The 16,413-nt window shown below is 37.2% G+C and overlaps 1 protein-coding gene across 1 annotated transcript in view; it reads left to right on the forward strand.

Annotated features, from left to right (window-relative positions):
* Positions 1 to 16,413, forward strand: part of SH2D4B (SH2 domain containing 4B) — a 61,602-nt gene that overhangs the window by 25,289 nt on the left and 19,900 nt on the right. Inside the window, exons 5-6 of the mRNA XM_029963183.1 lie at positions 6,038 to 6,252; positions 9,063 to 9,210. Coding sequence (XP_029819043.1) covers positions 6,038 to 6,252; positions 9,063 to 9,210 — 363 coding nt within the window. The remainder of the gene's footprint in view (positions 1 to 6,037; positions 6,253 to 9,062; positions 9,211 to 16,413) is intronic.

Genomic DNA, 16,413 nt, shown 5'->3' on the forward strand with positions numbered 1-16,413 from the left:
ACTGCAGACTAATGACTAGAGTGTATCACATCCTTGTTTATCCTCTTATGCTTATCTCAGTGTCTCAATTTATCCCAGTTGGTTTGAGGGCTTAGAACTGTGCTCCATTAGCAAATGGGTGTGACAACTGAAGATATGAAGATGCAGTGTTCAGTGCCTTATCTCACACCAGTTCCTGGCTGGTTTAAACCATGCTATCAGACTTTGCATTAAGCTTCCTCAGCCATATTAACACCTTTCATTTCCTTAACTTTACTGCACAAGCTAGAATGTCCAGCAGACAGGCAGTAGCAAATATCTGGAAATGGGGGCATTGGAAATTGCTATGGAATTAATTAGTACCTCAGGTTCACCAGATTTCTCAGTTTTTATTTCAGTTCCAGAGGGTTTTTTTTTTTTTGTAATCCTTCCATTTTGTCCACAAGTACCTGTGGAACACCAAGAAACAACTTATTGAAGTTAGGTAAAGCTATCCAATAGTCACTTTTTTAAGCAATAAATAAATGCATGAATGCATAAGAGAATTACAAGCAGATGTAATATTTACATCTTCTGCCTCTACACTCTCGCAGTGGAAACCATATTGCTCATTAGGAACAGGGCCAGGCACCTTTGGATCTTACCTCCTTGAAGTCAGCCCTTTGTATTCCACAGTGCTGGGGGTCAGTACTGCAGAGGAGCAGCAGGGCTTGAGCAGCTATTGTGGAGAGCAAATGCAGCAATGATATTGATGACACCACTAACTTATTTAGTAGATGGAATTTAGAATGTGATGAGGATTCATCACTCCTCATTGCATTACCCCTCAGCTGTTTATTGCCAAGGCAATAAGCAAAGTGTTGCTAATATTAGTTTCTCTTGTTTGGTTCAGTTTGCTTCTGCTGTTTGCCAGATAACAATAAAGGCCCGTAGAACTGCTGTGTTAATTGAAATACATAATTTTAGTGCTTTTTAGTAGGGTAACTGACAAATGTAGAATAACTTAAGAAATTAGTACTAAAGGGGAAATATGATGTTGCAAGAGCAATCACACACTTTGATTTCATAAAATAGATATATATTGGGTTATTTTAGAGGGCAGTTGCGAGTTAATAAGTAGAACAAGTATATTGGTTGGCAAATGAGAATAATGAAAAAGACTGATTCAGAGTGTCCACTGTTCAAAGCTCTTATTCTTTGAGACTGAGAAGTGAGAACTAAGGCTAAGCTTTGACAGAGGAGGGTGCATATTCTTATTAATTTTGGACCTTTCTGTGGGCTGTTCCATTTTTTAGGTTTCTAGGGTGTTTAAATGTGACCTCTCTCTGTGAAAGCAGAAAAAGAATCTGCAAAACATAATAGAAAAAAGCTGTAGCATGAATATTCATCTGATTGGATGTTGCAAAAAGTATTCTGTTAGTACAGTTACAAACCCCTGCAAACTGCACCAAGCACTGAAGTGCTCAGATACCATCTGACCAGCTTTACTCATCTGCAGACAAAAATTATTCCAGTAAAAATGTAAACATAGATGAGTGAGTTGATCTATTCTTATGACTCTCCCCAAGCACCCACTTTTGGTCTCTGTTGGAAGTAGAATACCAGGCTGACTCATTATAGTTTCTTTTATATTTTTATGTTCTTCTACAAATGTGTCTATGAATTTATTTTTTGTCTGGTTTTTAAAGGAATTCATTTGGTCTTTATCTTCCACAGAAATTTAAGTGAGTGAGTTTACTGGCAGGAGCATTTGACAAAATGCTGAATTTTGAAGTGAGTAGTCCCCAGTTCAGCTATACATTAGCTAAGCAAGTGCTTAACATAAAGTATGTACCCTCTGAACTTGAATAGGTCTCAGAGTGCATTGCTGAATAAGAATGGGATTATTCAAATGCTTTCAGATAAAAGATTGCTGAACTGGAGCCATATTGCAGAGTATTTGTGGGAAGTTATTTTCCAATTAGGAAAGGCAAAAAAACCACTTTGTGATTTGTCTGTGCACTCAGAAAATCTGAAGATTGGATTTTATCTATTAAGTAGTCATTTTGAATTGCTCATAAACAAGCTTCCAAGAATTGTTAACAAGAGTGTAAAGCCAAAACAAAATAATTTAAAAATTAGGATGTATAATCATAGCACATGTTGTTTTCTGCTTTCACATATCTCTGACTGTAACTCATAGCTCTTCAAAAGCACAAAATAGATTACAGAAAATAGAAAGTTCCTAGTCTTTCACAAATTATGTGATCAAGTTCAGCTGCAGTGCACCATGAATTAATCCTCATCTGTATCAAAAGATTTGGTATTAGAACTTTACCAGGGTTGCTAATAGGGATTTACCAATCCAAAGCGAAAATTTAGAAGGCAATTTTGCATTTTCTCTCAAAAGACAGCTTAGGTTAGCATCGAGGAATAATGGATTTCCACGAACTCTTCAGGGAAAACGAGGCAATTGCCACGTCTAGGATTGTAAGAGCTGTTGCACACACCATTCGTGGTTTGTTCTCTGTTGTTGAGAGTATGTTGACACTGCAGATCACATAGACATGTCTGAGCTGGCTTTAAACTATTCATTTCTAGTAATAATAACTGTCTTGGATATATTTGTTAGCTTTCCAGGAGGGTTAGGTAACCCATTTTTGGCCTGCTCTACTGAGGCTACAGTCACATTGACACCTAACCTATATGAGCAGCTCAGGTATTTCTGCAGAAGCTACAGTTCCAGCAGGGCAGAAGTGTGCTTCATTTTGCAAGTGCTGAAGGAAAAGTTTCCTGTTATTGGTATCACCAGCACTGGAAGAGAAAACTGGTGTTGGAGCTGGTCTTACAGGGCCTGGCTGAACTGTAGATTTCCTGTGAGCTTAACAAATTCCTTGTTTCCCTGGCTTGTCAGTCCTTCCGTTATTCTGTAATATAAAAGGAAGATTAGGTATATGTAAATTATTATTGATGTAATTCTTGATGCTAGATATATGGAGCTGGGGTGATGATTCAGAGTGTAAGATTTTTTTCACATATCTAATCTCCCTAGTGAAAATATTGACTATTGAATTTAGTGTTTTGCACAGGGGTCATACCAGAAATACGTTTGGTGTGAAAGGACAGCTGGTCAAGAACAATAACCTCTTCCTATTTGAGGGAGCCCTAGAAGTCCTGACTACTTTTGCTTTCTTATTGTGAGAAAGGCTATGATGCCTTTGAAAATACAAGTAATGCAGATTTTTGGCTTTTTCTATCTTAAAATATTTGTGCTAGACTAGATCCAGACATAAAGTTCTTATTCCTAGTGAGATGGTTCAGAGCCAAAGAGAGAAATATGAATATTCACAAAATTCTATTGTAAGAAAAATCTGCTACAGAAATAGATCCTGATTTACCTTCAGACTTTGAGTGACATTCTCAAGATAGAGAAATTTGTGGGAAGTGTCAGTATGGGAGGATGGTTCATGTGGCACACATTGCTTTGTCTGGAATGTAGTGATAAACCTTTTTGCAGGTTCCTGACTGCAATGGCTTTATCCACGATACTGTTTCCAGTCACCAAAACCAGTTATTTGTGCCAGTGACTCTGATTATTTACCTGAAAAGTCCTTTGACAAGTCAGACTTTTAGAAGTAACTTAGAATAACATAGCAGAGCAGGTCCACAGTAGAAGCTGTACTGAACAACTTTGAAAGATAGGGGAAAGAGAGAGATGTTTCAGGGAATAACTGTAAGGAATGGGAGAGGGAGAAAGTCAGGACTCCAGTAATGAGAAAAAAATGGATTGAGAGACCCTATGCATCCCTATTGTCAATGATAGAATTCTTCAGATAAAAATTCTTCTTAATGTGAAAGAGATGACTTTATACATATATAGATATAAACCTAAAAATCTACATACAGCCTTCCCTATCCTGATGTATATACAGACACATACACAAACACATATACATGGGTATGGGTATGTTGATAAGTGCAAATATATACATTCAAAAGGTTTTCTGAAAGTTGAAATGTCGATATTTAACAGTTGCAAACTATGCTACCTCTCCCCATAGTTTTGTGATAAGAAGCTCTACAGTTTGGGAAAATGTAGCCTGGTCACCAGCCTCTGATGGTGCAGATTTATTAACGAGCAAAAACTGAGCAGGAATGTCTGTTGAAAGGAGTGTTTATTGCTGAGGAAAGTGGGCCATGAAGGTAGCTTGCTTTTTTCATTGCCAGGCAGCCTGTACATCAGTAGAGAAGAATCCCAGAAATTTCCAGGCAGTCTACCCTCAATCTGTATATTGTGATTGTGGCAATGACCAGTTTCTAAATGCCTTGCCAAGCTGCATTGCACTCATCTTCCTTGCAGTCTCTCCGTGTGCTGCAAAGACAGAGTTCATATTTAAAGTGGCCGTTACTGACTTTAAAAAGGATAAATCAAAGAAATGTTGTAACTAATATACTTGAGCCACTGAAGTAGCATATTTAAGTGACATTATCTACCCTTGAAAATAATGACCTGTGAGATAAATAGTGAAGTCTGTTACTCATGTTTTCTGTGCTGTACATTTGTTTGTTACTTTGTTTATCTAAAACTACAGGGTATGTAAAGTGAAACTGAAATCCTGCCAGTTGTATACATATGAAGCACCTATGACTCATTTATTATGCTATCTTGATGAGCTTTCAGTCCTGTATATCTTTCTACTTATGATATTATATAAATCTAAGCTTAAAGGTCCTTTCTCTTTCCCTTGTTTGCCCACAATGTTTTATTTAATTTCATTTGGCTTTGAGTGCTTTTATTGCTTGATTCCATTAAACCTTCTCATAATTTGGACAAATCAATTTATATTTCTGTTTACTTTAAATTGGGAGTGTAACTCAGAGGGATGCAAACAGCCTAATGAAATGCAACTGTGTGGTGTTATGTCATGCATTCCTAGTCACAGGTACAGTCACAGTGGAGCAAGAAATAGTGTGTGCACTTTATGAACTGGGTATGATCTAAGCCAGGATAGTCATGGCAGGATTGCTAATTGCTACTGGAGGCAATAGCTAGCTTCTTTAATATTTGCTTCACTGGATGTTAAGGGTGTGTTTTGCACTGGAAAAATTTGCCTGCCTGCAGTTATTTGTGACTCAAAAAATCATCCAAATGGGGCTTGAGGCACCAGAAAAGTGCTGATACATGATGAATATTTGCAGTACAATTCTTGGTGCATTTAAGTTATACCATTTCAAAGACAGGATTGTTAGTACATTAGTTTTAAAATGAAGAAACTTTAGTAAAAGATACCTGACCTGCAGTGGCCAGAGCAGCAGTCTCATTTCAGGTTACAGAAATGGGTAACTCCCTGGTCAATGCCATTGTTAAGTGTGTAATAAATCTTCCAATAGAGATTCTGGTTCTTTATATACAATTTTAGAGACTCAAGTGTGAGACAACCCCGTCCATAGCATCAGCATGCCCTTTCCAATGGTTACTAATTTGTCCATTGTTACTGAAACCATTTTTAGACTGAAATTTTCAAGTTGGAACTTCTGTGACTACAAGTACTGTGACAAAGATAGCATATGCTTTTCAGAAAGAAAACAACAACGACAAAAAATGCAAACTACATGTTAGTTTTAATAATTGCAAATTTTGGGAGTAGCTTCTTCAATTCTAGTTATGTTCATAGAGGCAAAAAACTCTGTTAAACTTAACTTTAAGCAGCAATTAAAATCCTTTCTTGAAACATAGGACTTGATGCATTGCCGATGGAAAAGATGTCCTGAAGCAGAATTTCTCTTATTACAACCAAAGCAAGGTCAGATGTAATCACAGTACGTTAGAGGCTCAGTTATTGCCAGTACTGATCAAATCATTGATATCTTGAGTCTGGCAGGCTTCTTCTAGTGGTGGAGCTGCATTTGAAGCACGAGGAATGTCACCCAGCCTTTGGTAATGCGTTGTAATTTATACACCCTTAAACTGAGGTCACACAGGAGTAAAGGTAGTAAGTTGCTCTGTAAGGAAAGGAGTAAATGGCTGTTTGTATTTCTAAAGTCTCTCCTCCCCACCCTCCCCGTTCATCCCCCCCAGTGCGCCGCTCCAAGGCCGCAGACGAGGAGAGAAGCCACAAAGCGCGCCGGGCGCGGGACGAGTATCGCCGGCAATCCCTGCGCGCCATCCAGAAGGGGAGAGTGGCCGGCCTGAGCAACTTGTTCCAGGGGACGAGCCTCAACAACCACCAGGAGATAAAACTGAACAACAATAGTTCCAGTCCTTTGCTGTCTCTCTCTGCAGCGTCCAGGTTGGTTTGTACAGCAGTGACTTTGAAGCAGTTTTCTGTTGAATGGCTCCCTCTCCAGTTCCCACCATCTCAACAAGCTGGTCTTCAGTCGCTGGGAATTCTCAGTCTTGCTGTTTCACTGTGACCAGAAAAAGAATGTTTAAAGAAAAACAAACCCAGGTTTAATGTTAACTAAATGCCATTTGTTTTTCAGACAGATTCCTTAGAATTCACACAGAGAGAGATGAGTCCTTGGAACGTCAGTATTAGATCAGTATGTGAGGTTGTGGCACAGAGAAATCAAATAGACAAATTCTTAGGCAAGTGTTAAGCCTCAAGCCTAAAATTGCCTGCTGCTTAATAGCTCCGTTTTACAGAGAGCTGTCCAAAGTTTCAGGAGGTTTTAGGTTTTTGGTTTTTTTTCTGGCCAAATCCAGTGTCTTTTTTATTTATTAATCTTTCATATGACTATTTAGGGAGCACCAGAAATTGCAGAAGAGGAAAAGAATCCAAACTGGCAGATGACTGCTAGGAAGTTGACTAATCACTCGACTCTTTTACTGGTTATTCCTTATACCATTAATTTGGCTTCGTGTGGTGATAAAGGCAATGTGAGCACTGACAGGATGGTAACATTAAATTCTAAAGAAACAACAAATATCCAAGCTCAGAAAGGAGAGAAGCCTATTACATTCTTTTTCCTTCCCAGTCAGTGTATCACCACAGATATTCCATTGTTTGGAAATGTATTCTGCTTTGATAAGTTCTTTACCCTACTGTATTAAGACATAGAAACTCTTCCATAACAGCAACCAAAATTCCCAGTTTGAGGAGGAATCAGAATTTCATTCTGAGACAGCAGGTTCTTTAAAGTTACCATCAAATCAATTTGTCAAAGGAAGTCTCTCATTATTTTCCCAAACTGCTTAAACTCTCCTTCAAACTGAAGTAGTAGTAAAAACACCAGTAAAATGGCAGATTTTGAGAGAAGACAGTCCGTTACTTTGACTGAAGTTCTGAGCTCTGCCATGAAGTTATTTACTATAGTACTGGGTGGTGCTAGATGTGATCCTTTTCAAAAAGGACCCGAAAAAAAGCTGAAAAGTATTCTGATCATTATCCAGCTCATATTCAATATTATTTATCTGTTTCTAAGCTATGTTTATACTGCAAAAATGAGGTGGTAATTATTTTTTCTTATCCCTTAAGGCTTCTCATTGTCTGGCCATTACTTGATTGTGAAGGTGTCAAGAAACATAAAAGTTGCTTTTAACAAATGCTTCAATAATGAATATATATAAATATGCATAATTCAACTTCTCACAGTTTACACTGGTATGGAAAGGCAGGAGCAGATGTGAATCTAAGATTTTGCTTTGCCAGTGACCTGGGAGGTCAAGGAGGAGATGCACACTAAGTTGTTATTTACCACAGCCTATGAGACAGGCTTTTTTTTCCTCAAGAGAATGTAGGTTCAGTGTTACATCTCTAAGTTTTTCAACATGAAGTGTTGCTCCTGTAGTTTTTTACCTTGCCTTACCATTTCTTTTAAAAGCCACATGAAAATAGTATTCTTTTATTTTTACATGAGATCTCTCTCATTTCTGTATAGCTATATAGAAAACCATTTGAATTTTTTCCTACTGTCTTTTTTACTTTGCTGAGTATTCTCCTCCTGATGAAACTCTTTGGCCTGCTTGTTCACTTTTATCCTTTTGCCTACTGTGGGGTTTTTATTTTTACTTCTGTGGTTGTAGTTCTTTTTTCCTGCCCCTGTTGAACAAGCTGGAGCACAGAAGCTGTACAGAACCTGACACAGTAATTTTGAGATTTAGCCTAGGGCAGCAAAAATGATGGACGTGACAAGCTGTTCAAAACTTAACTGAATTAGAGAGAAATGAGTTAAGGAACAAGAATGGACTGTAGAACCCTCTAATTCAAGGGATTTTTGTCTTTCTTTATATAATGTATTGAAAAATGAGATATAAGAAACATGTGTTGTTTGGTTTTTTTCTTTTTTTCAGTGTGCGTCTATAACTGAATTCTCACTTTTCCCCCTCACTTATGGTTGTATCTTCAAATTTTACAATGAATATTGGTCAGATCTGCTCACATGCATTCATGTAATTCAGCAATAACTATTACATTCACTGTGGGCTTCATCACTTTGTATCAATAGAACCAAACACTAATTTAACTAACAGCAAGATAAACTGAAAAGAGGACTCAGCTGCATATCACCATACTTGAATTTGATATGATATACCTTACATCTTATTTGTGGTAGTTGGATGGATCTTCCACATATTTTACCTGATTTACCTCCTACTATCTAAAATGTACAGGAAGTGTAATGCATAGAAAGAGTAAGGGAGGCTTTCAAGTAGAGAATGCAAAGGGAATATAAGGGTTTAAACAAGAGATTCCCTCTCTTGTCCTTAGTAATCTAGAGACACAATGTATTATAGGAGTATACTCTAAGTAAAAAAATAAAATTTGCACATCAGTGTTTATCTTGGAATAAAAATGAGGTAGAAAAGAAAAACTGACTGAAATGTCCATTGCATCTTTTGTGATAAATTGGTTTTCAGTTTAAGTTAAATTTAAGTGCTTAAAAAATGTCTAAGCTTCCACTGCAAATGTAAAAACCACAATATTGTTGTTTCCATAGAAGCCCCAAAATACTTTTACTAGATTTTAAAAAGGTTAAAGTTGTTCAGTGAGTTATACTGAACGGAAGTTATAATGGCCATTTGGAAGCTGTGTGTTTTCTAAGTATGTAGAGGAAAAAAAAGGTTAAAATTTATTTTGTCTCTTGTTTTCATGCACTGCTAGTTCTCTGTCTTTCCATGCAGTAACATCTGGGAGCGTCCATCCCGACCCTTCTCCCGGGATGTCATCGTCCGCTGGTTCAGAGAAGAGCAGATCCCTCGGCGTGCAGGATTCGAGAGGAACACCAACAGGATTGCTCAGTGGTTCCATGGTAATACACTCCTTCTTTAGTTCTTGTATAATAAAGCTGTGAGCATACACTCCAGAAATAAATGTTTCCAGCTTTCATCCCAAAAAAGAGAGTCTACTGGCATTGTGAAACCGAGTGCCTGTTAAAACAAGATTTTTGCATCTTTCCTATTAATAGCACATGATTTCCCTGTTTTATTTTTTCTGATTAAGCAGACTAATTTGGGACTCTTATCACCAGAGTTTTTTTGAGGAATATTTTGGCCAAAATATAGTTGCTGTAAAATAGTAAGCCAAGCAGGAGTAGTGAGACCGAGATAGGGTGAGAAGGACTCCAAAATAAACTGGCAAATAGTGTAGTGGTACAGTACCTGGATGACTGACATTCAGGTTTTTAACTTATCTGATTTGCAAGAAAGACTTGAACTCATGTATGTTTAATCCCTTGTACTTTATAAACTTGGGCAGCATTTTTTATTTCTTGCTTCCTTTTGTAACAAAAAATTATTGAATTTATTTTCTCAAAAATAATTGAGAGTGTGTGATTTTAGACAGTTTTCATGAAATGGGAAAAAAACCTCCTGTGCAGATCCAGAATTTGCTGAGTCTGATTGAGTTCCTATCTCTGAGACTTTTGCTCTGTATAGAATTTGCCATCCAGCTAAATCTTTGATATCAAATTCACAGGTAGGAGATTTTATTTTCCTAAGTATTAGCAATGATCTTTATACTCATTATTCTTAGATATAAAAAAAAAAAAATTCTGGCTTAATTGAGAAACTAGAACAACTTTAGAGTTTAATCTCAATTTTTCTTTTTCATTGCTGCTTTTGGTCTGATATAGCTTTGCTCGAAGCACTAAGCTGACCCTGATCTGATTCATGATTCTCTAAGCCTAAGATGAAGAGGTGTGGGCATTCTAAACTGAACCAGACAAGGAAGATTTCTAAACAAGTTTAGTGTTTTGTATATTTCAGATTGATTTTTATGATACACAAATCCTTCTGTGTTAAAAGACATCAACAAGCTGCTGTTTTCATTGGTTTAATTAGTCAAAGACACTGGAGTCAGTCATGTGTAGCTTGTAAATGCTACATACTTCCATTTCTTATGAACAATGATGCAGACACAGTTGTTTGTTCTCTCACAGAAGACATTTGGTGTGGTTGCTTTCTGAGACACAAACTCATCAAAATTTCATTAGTGGACTTTTTTCAAAAGTACTTTCAAACATGATCTTTCTGCGTGGTCCAATGGTAAATGTTTTCCCTGCACGTGGGAAGTTGACATCCATATAAATTGCTGTGAGCAGTTATGAACATAATTCACACTTTAGGAAGGTATCTGGGCTTGAGTTAATGCATGTGCAGTCTTCCTAATAATTTCAGTGGCTTCTGGATTAGTCTGTTAATCACTGCAAGAACTGAGGTGTTCGTGATTATTCTTTAGTTTCTCAGACTGTGCTGTTCGTGTCTTAAGGAGCTGTGACTATGCAATGACATTTATAAAAGTGAGCAAAGTGCCTTGTTTCTCCTCCCACTCAAGGAGCCTGACAGGGCACTGGTGCACTCCCAGCCTAAAGCTCAGTGGGTTTATTTGCAGGGATCCACGAGTGCTGCTTTGGTACCTGTTTGCTGGGTTAGTCATTTTGGCTTCTGTAGCTCTGGTCGGGTTCATTGTAACCTTAGTGAACAATGCAGCTGCCTTCTGACTCTTGTGCAGTGGTGGAATCCAAACATCAGGTTCTTACAGGTCCACTGGTCCGTGTTTGGCAGTGTTATGTAGTGTCTGTTACATTTTGTAATGTAGACAAACTTGGAGGGAAAACAAACAAAAGCATTGGAACAAAATATTAGGAAGTATGAACACATGAACTTTTTTTCCTGAAAAAACCCTTGTTCTTTTCATTGAATTGGCCTCCAATTTGAGGGCAGGGGGAGAAGGGAGAAGAAGGCAACCAGAACCCTTTTGATCCCAACAAAAATAATTTTTCTATTCTTTGTTTACTTCTTGTTAGAATTAAGCTTTTGATTTCTATTGTATAGACCTATTTGGGATCTTCCGTGTGTTATTTTGTATTATATTTAGGGACATTATATATGACTTTTTATTATTCTTGTGTATTAAAAAAATACAGTGGAATGTATCTGACTTGTATAAGATATTGGCCATACAAACAAAAGCCATTCTGCAAAGCTAAGAATTATGACTGACAACTTGAGCCACTGGGGCAACAATAAAATTATCATTTGGATAGGTGGATGTTTCTGTGGGAAGAACTGCTGCCTAATATTCAGTGTTGTCTAGTGTTGAGCTGACAGATTCTTAAAACCTCAAGCATTTCTCAAAAAAGGTATAATCAGATCCTTCACATCCTTGAACAATTTCTGTATTTTCTTACATCCCAATTTTGGACAACAAAATGGGAGCTTAATATTCTGCCTCACATTAAGGGCTTTTTAAGTGCAATGCACTAAGAGAGCTATTACACAATACCAAAAAACTAGATACTAGTTTCTTACAGAATTACATGTTTTTTCTGGGGTCAATAGACCTTGGCTTACCTGCTTTGACTGTCAGGTTGTTCAGATTTTTAGCTAAATTTAAGCATTAGCAAATTCACTGTCTTCAAATTGTACTATGGACATATAATATTTGCTAGTTATACAGAGATTAAAGCCTTGAGGCAGAATGTGTTCAGCTAAAATAATGAAGTCCAAGTAGTAATGCAAAAATGTCTTTATCCTTATATATTTGTCATGTTTTCCACTTCCAGTGATCAAACTGACCTGGATTCTGTTTCAAAATGTACATTGTCTGGGGCATTTTCATGGTATGTGAAATAGGGTAGCATATGGCATGCTTAATGTACCTGAAGTTTTCCTTTTGCCTTCATTTCAAGAATCACTACAAAAGGTTTCATTTGAAGCAGTGTGGTAAAACCTGTAGTAAAGTCTTTAAAATCGTAGCATTTCCTTCTTTATTCACCAAAAATTACTCCTTAAATGAATATTAACTTCAACTTCATCCATCTCTATTTGTCTCTTGAAATTATCATCCCGTATCTGATGTTTTTAGCTCATTTTGAATAGGATTTACTGTTTTCTTGGTTAAAAAAATGGACATGTTAAAAATACAGACTGTAATGTACAGCTGAATTATGGATGTAAATTAATTTTTTTGCTATGTTTGAATAGTAGACCCCTGCCAAAATCCGGATCATTTACCTCTTCAGTCTAGAATGGCTTTAAAAGTTTTTAAAGAAAAAATATTTAAATTATCTGTTTTTAAATGGTTTTTATAACTTAAAACCATGTTTAATCCTGTCCTAAATCATAAAATTTTATAATCTGGATTGGGAAGTAATGAACCTTTTTTTAAGGGAGCTTATGCTCACTTTGTGGCAACAGTGGAATGATGCTGAGTAGTCAAACTGATAAAACAAAGAAGAACCAGAGCAAACAATTAAGGTGCCACTAAAACTTTCTTGGGATATAAGGTAATTGGTGTCTATATCTTTTGTACAAAACAGCTGTTTCTTTTGTACTGTTCAATAGTTGCCTTAGGTTTGAGTGAAAAGAATTATGCCTTTGATTTTTTGACTATGAGAACTAAGAAATTGGTGTAAATTTAATTAAAGGTAAATTCTACTCAGTTTGATAACCAGGAAGTTAATAATTTTACTCTAGTTTCTTATCTGCTAATTGATGAGTATGGGCAGATGACTCAAACAGCTTAATGTTGTATCAAGCTGTAGAAGTGCTTTAGTCAATCTGAATTCAGAGCGTTCTGTACCAAGATCTCAGTTTGTGGTATGCACTGAAAGTCGGAAAGGAAGTTGGTGCTTAGGATGGCAGGTTTGTCTCTCAAAAGGGCTGAAAAAGGAGAAATGCTCATTTTTGGCCAAGTTTAGCTTTGAACTGGATTTTTTTTTTTTCAAACCTCTGTGTGACCCATGCCAAGTAAAGTTACCAGCCTTCTCTAGAGGTTGAAGAGTTTTGCCAGACTTTACCACAGACACTAGCAAATTGCAGTTTTCAGTTTACTGAGGCATAAGACACTGGGAGTAGAATTCCACATGGCAACAAAACTAGAGGCCCCTTCCTCCCATAACTATTTAACGAAAGGCTGCTGATGGCTGAAACATTTGTCCTTCTTTCATTTGTCCTTTAAACTTTCTCTGGTGTTTGAAATCTGCTTCATCACTTTTTTCCCCATTCCAACCAGTTTGTCAGCTGTTACTTCAGATAATTTTGACACTTTCAGCTTTAGATGTTAGGCTTTTCACTCTCACATATTTTGTCCTGAGTTTGGTTATTTCCTATTCACAACATAATAGTGCTGCTTTTGCAAAGGGTGCTGATCTCGAAATATTCCCCACCTTTAGTTGAGACCAATATTTTATGATTGTTGATGTTATTTATCTGCAGTATAACAGGGGTGTCTCAGATATGTGGTGAGCACAATACAGAATTTTTTCCCTGCCTGTCTGTGGGGTGGCTGTGTGCATATTTGCTAAGCACCTGCTGTGGCACTATCGGATCTCCACTTGCCTTCAGGTTGAAAGGAAAGTTCAGAGGCTGATATCACAGATCTGGAAACATGAGGTAGTTGCCCTAAAGGTTGTACCTTTACAGTGTAATTGCAGTAGCATGGATCCTATTGTGGAGAACTATTTTATCAGGGAAAGTCAGACTGATGGTGCAGTTACTGGCTAAGGGAGTGTTGAGCTGTGAAGAAGCCGATCAGAGCAGGTTGAAGGATGGACTGAAAAATGCTGAGAGAAGCAGAAGCTGAGTAATCTCTGAGGTCAGGGGAGCCAGGGAAGACAGTTTTCAGAGTAACAGGAACATGTTGCAGATATTTACAGATTAAGGTTTAATTTCAGATGGCTAATGTTGATTTCAAGAAGAAACCTGTTTTCAAGAGGAAAATCTAGCACACCTAAATTATGACAATGCTTCTGCAAATCAGGTGCTCTCAGTAAAGAAGTCAAGGCTTAATATTTCTGAAAGTCTACTGATTATGAGTCCTTAACAGTGGTGGCAGCACTAGGCATATTCATATAGCTGAACTGTGGGAAATGCATCTTATAAAATACAGCTTTACTGTAATATTTTCTAAGGAACACAGAAATGGCAATGGTTTGGTTTGAAAAACATGTAACAGTGAATAAAGTTTGTTGCTTTGAGCATAAAAGCATGATTTTTCTTCTGCTCTTGAACCTTCCAATTGTTCAATGAATGCTTGTTAGGAAGATGAAAAGCAAGTGTTGTAAATCCAGCAGAAGTACAACCTTCTTGATATTAATGATCTAGTTTCTAATTCCTTGCTTTATCATTATCTAGCTTTTATTTCTCTTTGAGAAAGTGCACAGACAGTCTCTGTTTAAGTGCCTCAGGGGTCTGGGATTTTTTCACTACTAGAATTGTTGTTGAAGGGGTATTCTGTCAGAAAAAAGATACAAAATCTTGTTAAAAATCTGAATTCATTGAGAGCTTTTCCACTGTCTTCTACAGGACTTGAAGAATGCATGAAAAAATAGCTATATGCAAACTTGCTATTTAAAACATTCTGTGTCTGGGAAACCTCTGGAATGGAATCTGAGAATTCCTGACTCAAATGATAGAACCAGCTAAAATAAAAATTGTGAATGACAGTGTACCTGTTGTCTTGCACATATTTGCAGGACAGCTCCAGGTCTCTAATTTATGCCAGTAAATGAAGAAGGTGAAGTGTGAGATAAAGAGTTAGACAATATCAAAATTTATTTTGAACCACTGTCTGGGAAAGAATTAAAAAAAAAAAGAAGACTTTCAAGACAGTAGATTTAGAAGATGTTATGTCTTATTCTCTTCATCAAAAAAGTAGATTTCTCTGTTCTCTACCAGCCTCTTCTCAAAGAGAGAGGGCAGACACAGCTGTGATCAACAGTTTGAATATCCATAAACATTGGGGCTTGTGATTGCTGCAGGGATACACCCAGGTCGACGTGAGCTGCTGGTTATTGCTGCTCAGTTGACTTTGTGTAAAACAAGTAATGCCATAGTCATTTAGTATCAATCATCATCCCTAATCTCCCCATCTCTACTCTGTGAGGTTTTCTCAAAAAACTTTGTTAGGAATGAATGTTACCTTTGAGGGAATCTTGGCAGGAAGAACAGTTAGGGGGCAAGTTTAGATGCCAAATTACACTCTCATCACAAAACCCTACATGAGAAAATGGGTCGAGGAGTTCCATTAGACCTGAGTGGGAAGGCATGTGCTGCTGTCACCTCTGCTGTCCCCATTCTGTGGTCAAACAGGGCACATTAGTTTCCAGAGCTGCTTAGTCCTGTGCTTTTCATCCCTGAAAAGCAGGCACGGAATGATTCAGGCACAGAATGATGATATTCATATCACAATGGTGACGTGGGATGAATGAGAGCCCTCTGCTGTATTAGATAAAGGAGTTGCTAAACACTCAGTGAGGCTGGAAAGTCTGTTTTGCATTTGAAGGACAGAAGGACTGGCTCACTCCAGTTTGGTACCATCACCTTTAAATAGTAACAATACTATTTTTGTGTTACTATTTTGTAATTTTATTTTACTTTGAAATAATGATGAAGCAGTAATTTTTATAACCTACATGTAGATATTTTATTGGGGCACAATACATGAACCAGTTTGTCCTTGCAGCTTTATATATATTCTCTCTATGGGTGGATTCAAACATAGCTCTTAGAGCCAATATTATTGTCATGATTATCTGTTTACTTGCTGTGAGATGGAGCACCATTTTTTCCTGAACATATTCTTATCAAACATCTCCTGGATTTTCTGATAGTATTTTTTCAAAAATAAGACAGTATTTGGAGTTGTGTTGAGGTCCTGTGGTGGATTCTGGTACTTGATTATGGATGTCTGACTTAAGTCAGATCCATAACCTGACAAAACCCAAATGCTTCCTCAGCTTTAATTCAGCTCTCAGCTTCTTCCTTAAGAAGTGAGAGGTGTTTTGCTGTTTTCTGAGAAAGAAGATGATCCTTCACATACTAAGTGATTCCACTTGGGTCATAATGATTGTTTCAGTTTGTCAGTTCTTTTGAAGGCTTTGGAATTGTTTTTCTCATGCCATTAGAGTTCCAAAGTGTCTACACAGACAGGTTATTAGCAAACAAAATAAATGTTTTAGACTCATGGCTCCTCTTGGAAGCGAGCAAAGTATCAAAGTGAGGTAATGTGA

This window comes from Manacus vitellinus, unplaced genomic scaffold (assembly GCF_001715985.3).
Source record: "Manacus vitellinus isolate BGI_N305 unplaced genomic scaffold, ASM171598v3 scaffold_54_pilon, whole genome shotgun sequence".
NCBI classification, from domain to species: domain Eukaryota; kingdom Metazoa; phylum Chordata; class Aves; order Passeriformes; family Pipridae; genus Manacus; species Manacus vitellinus.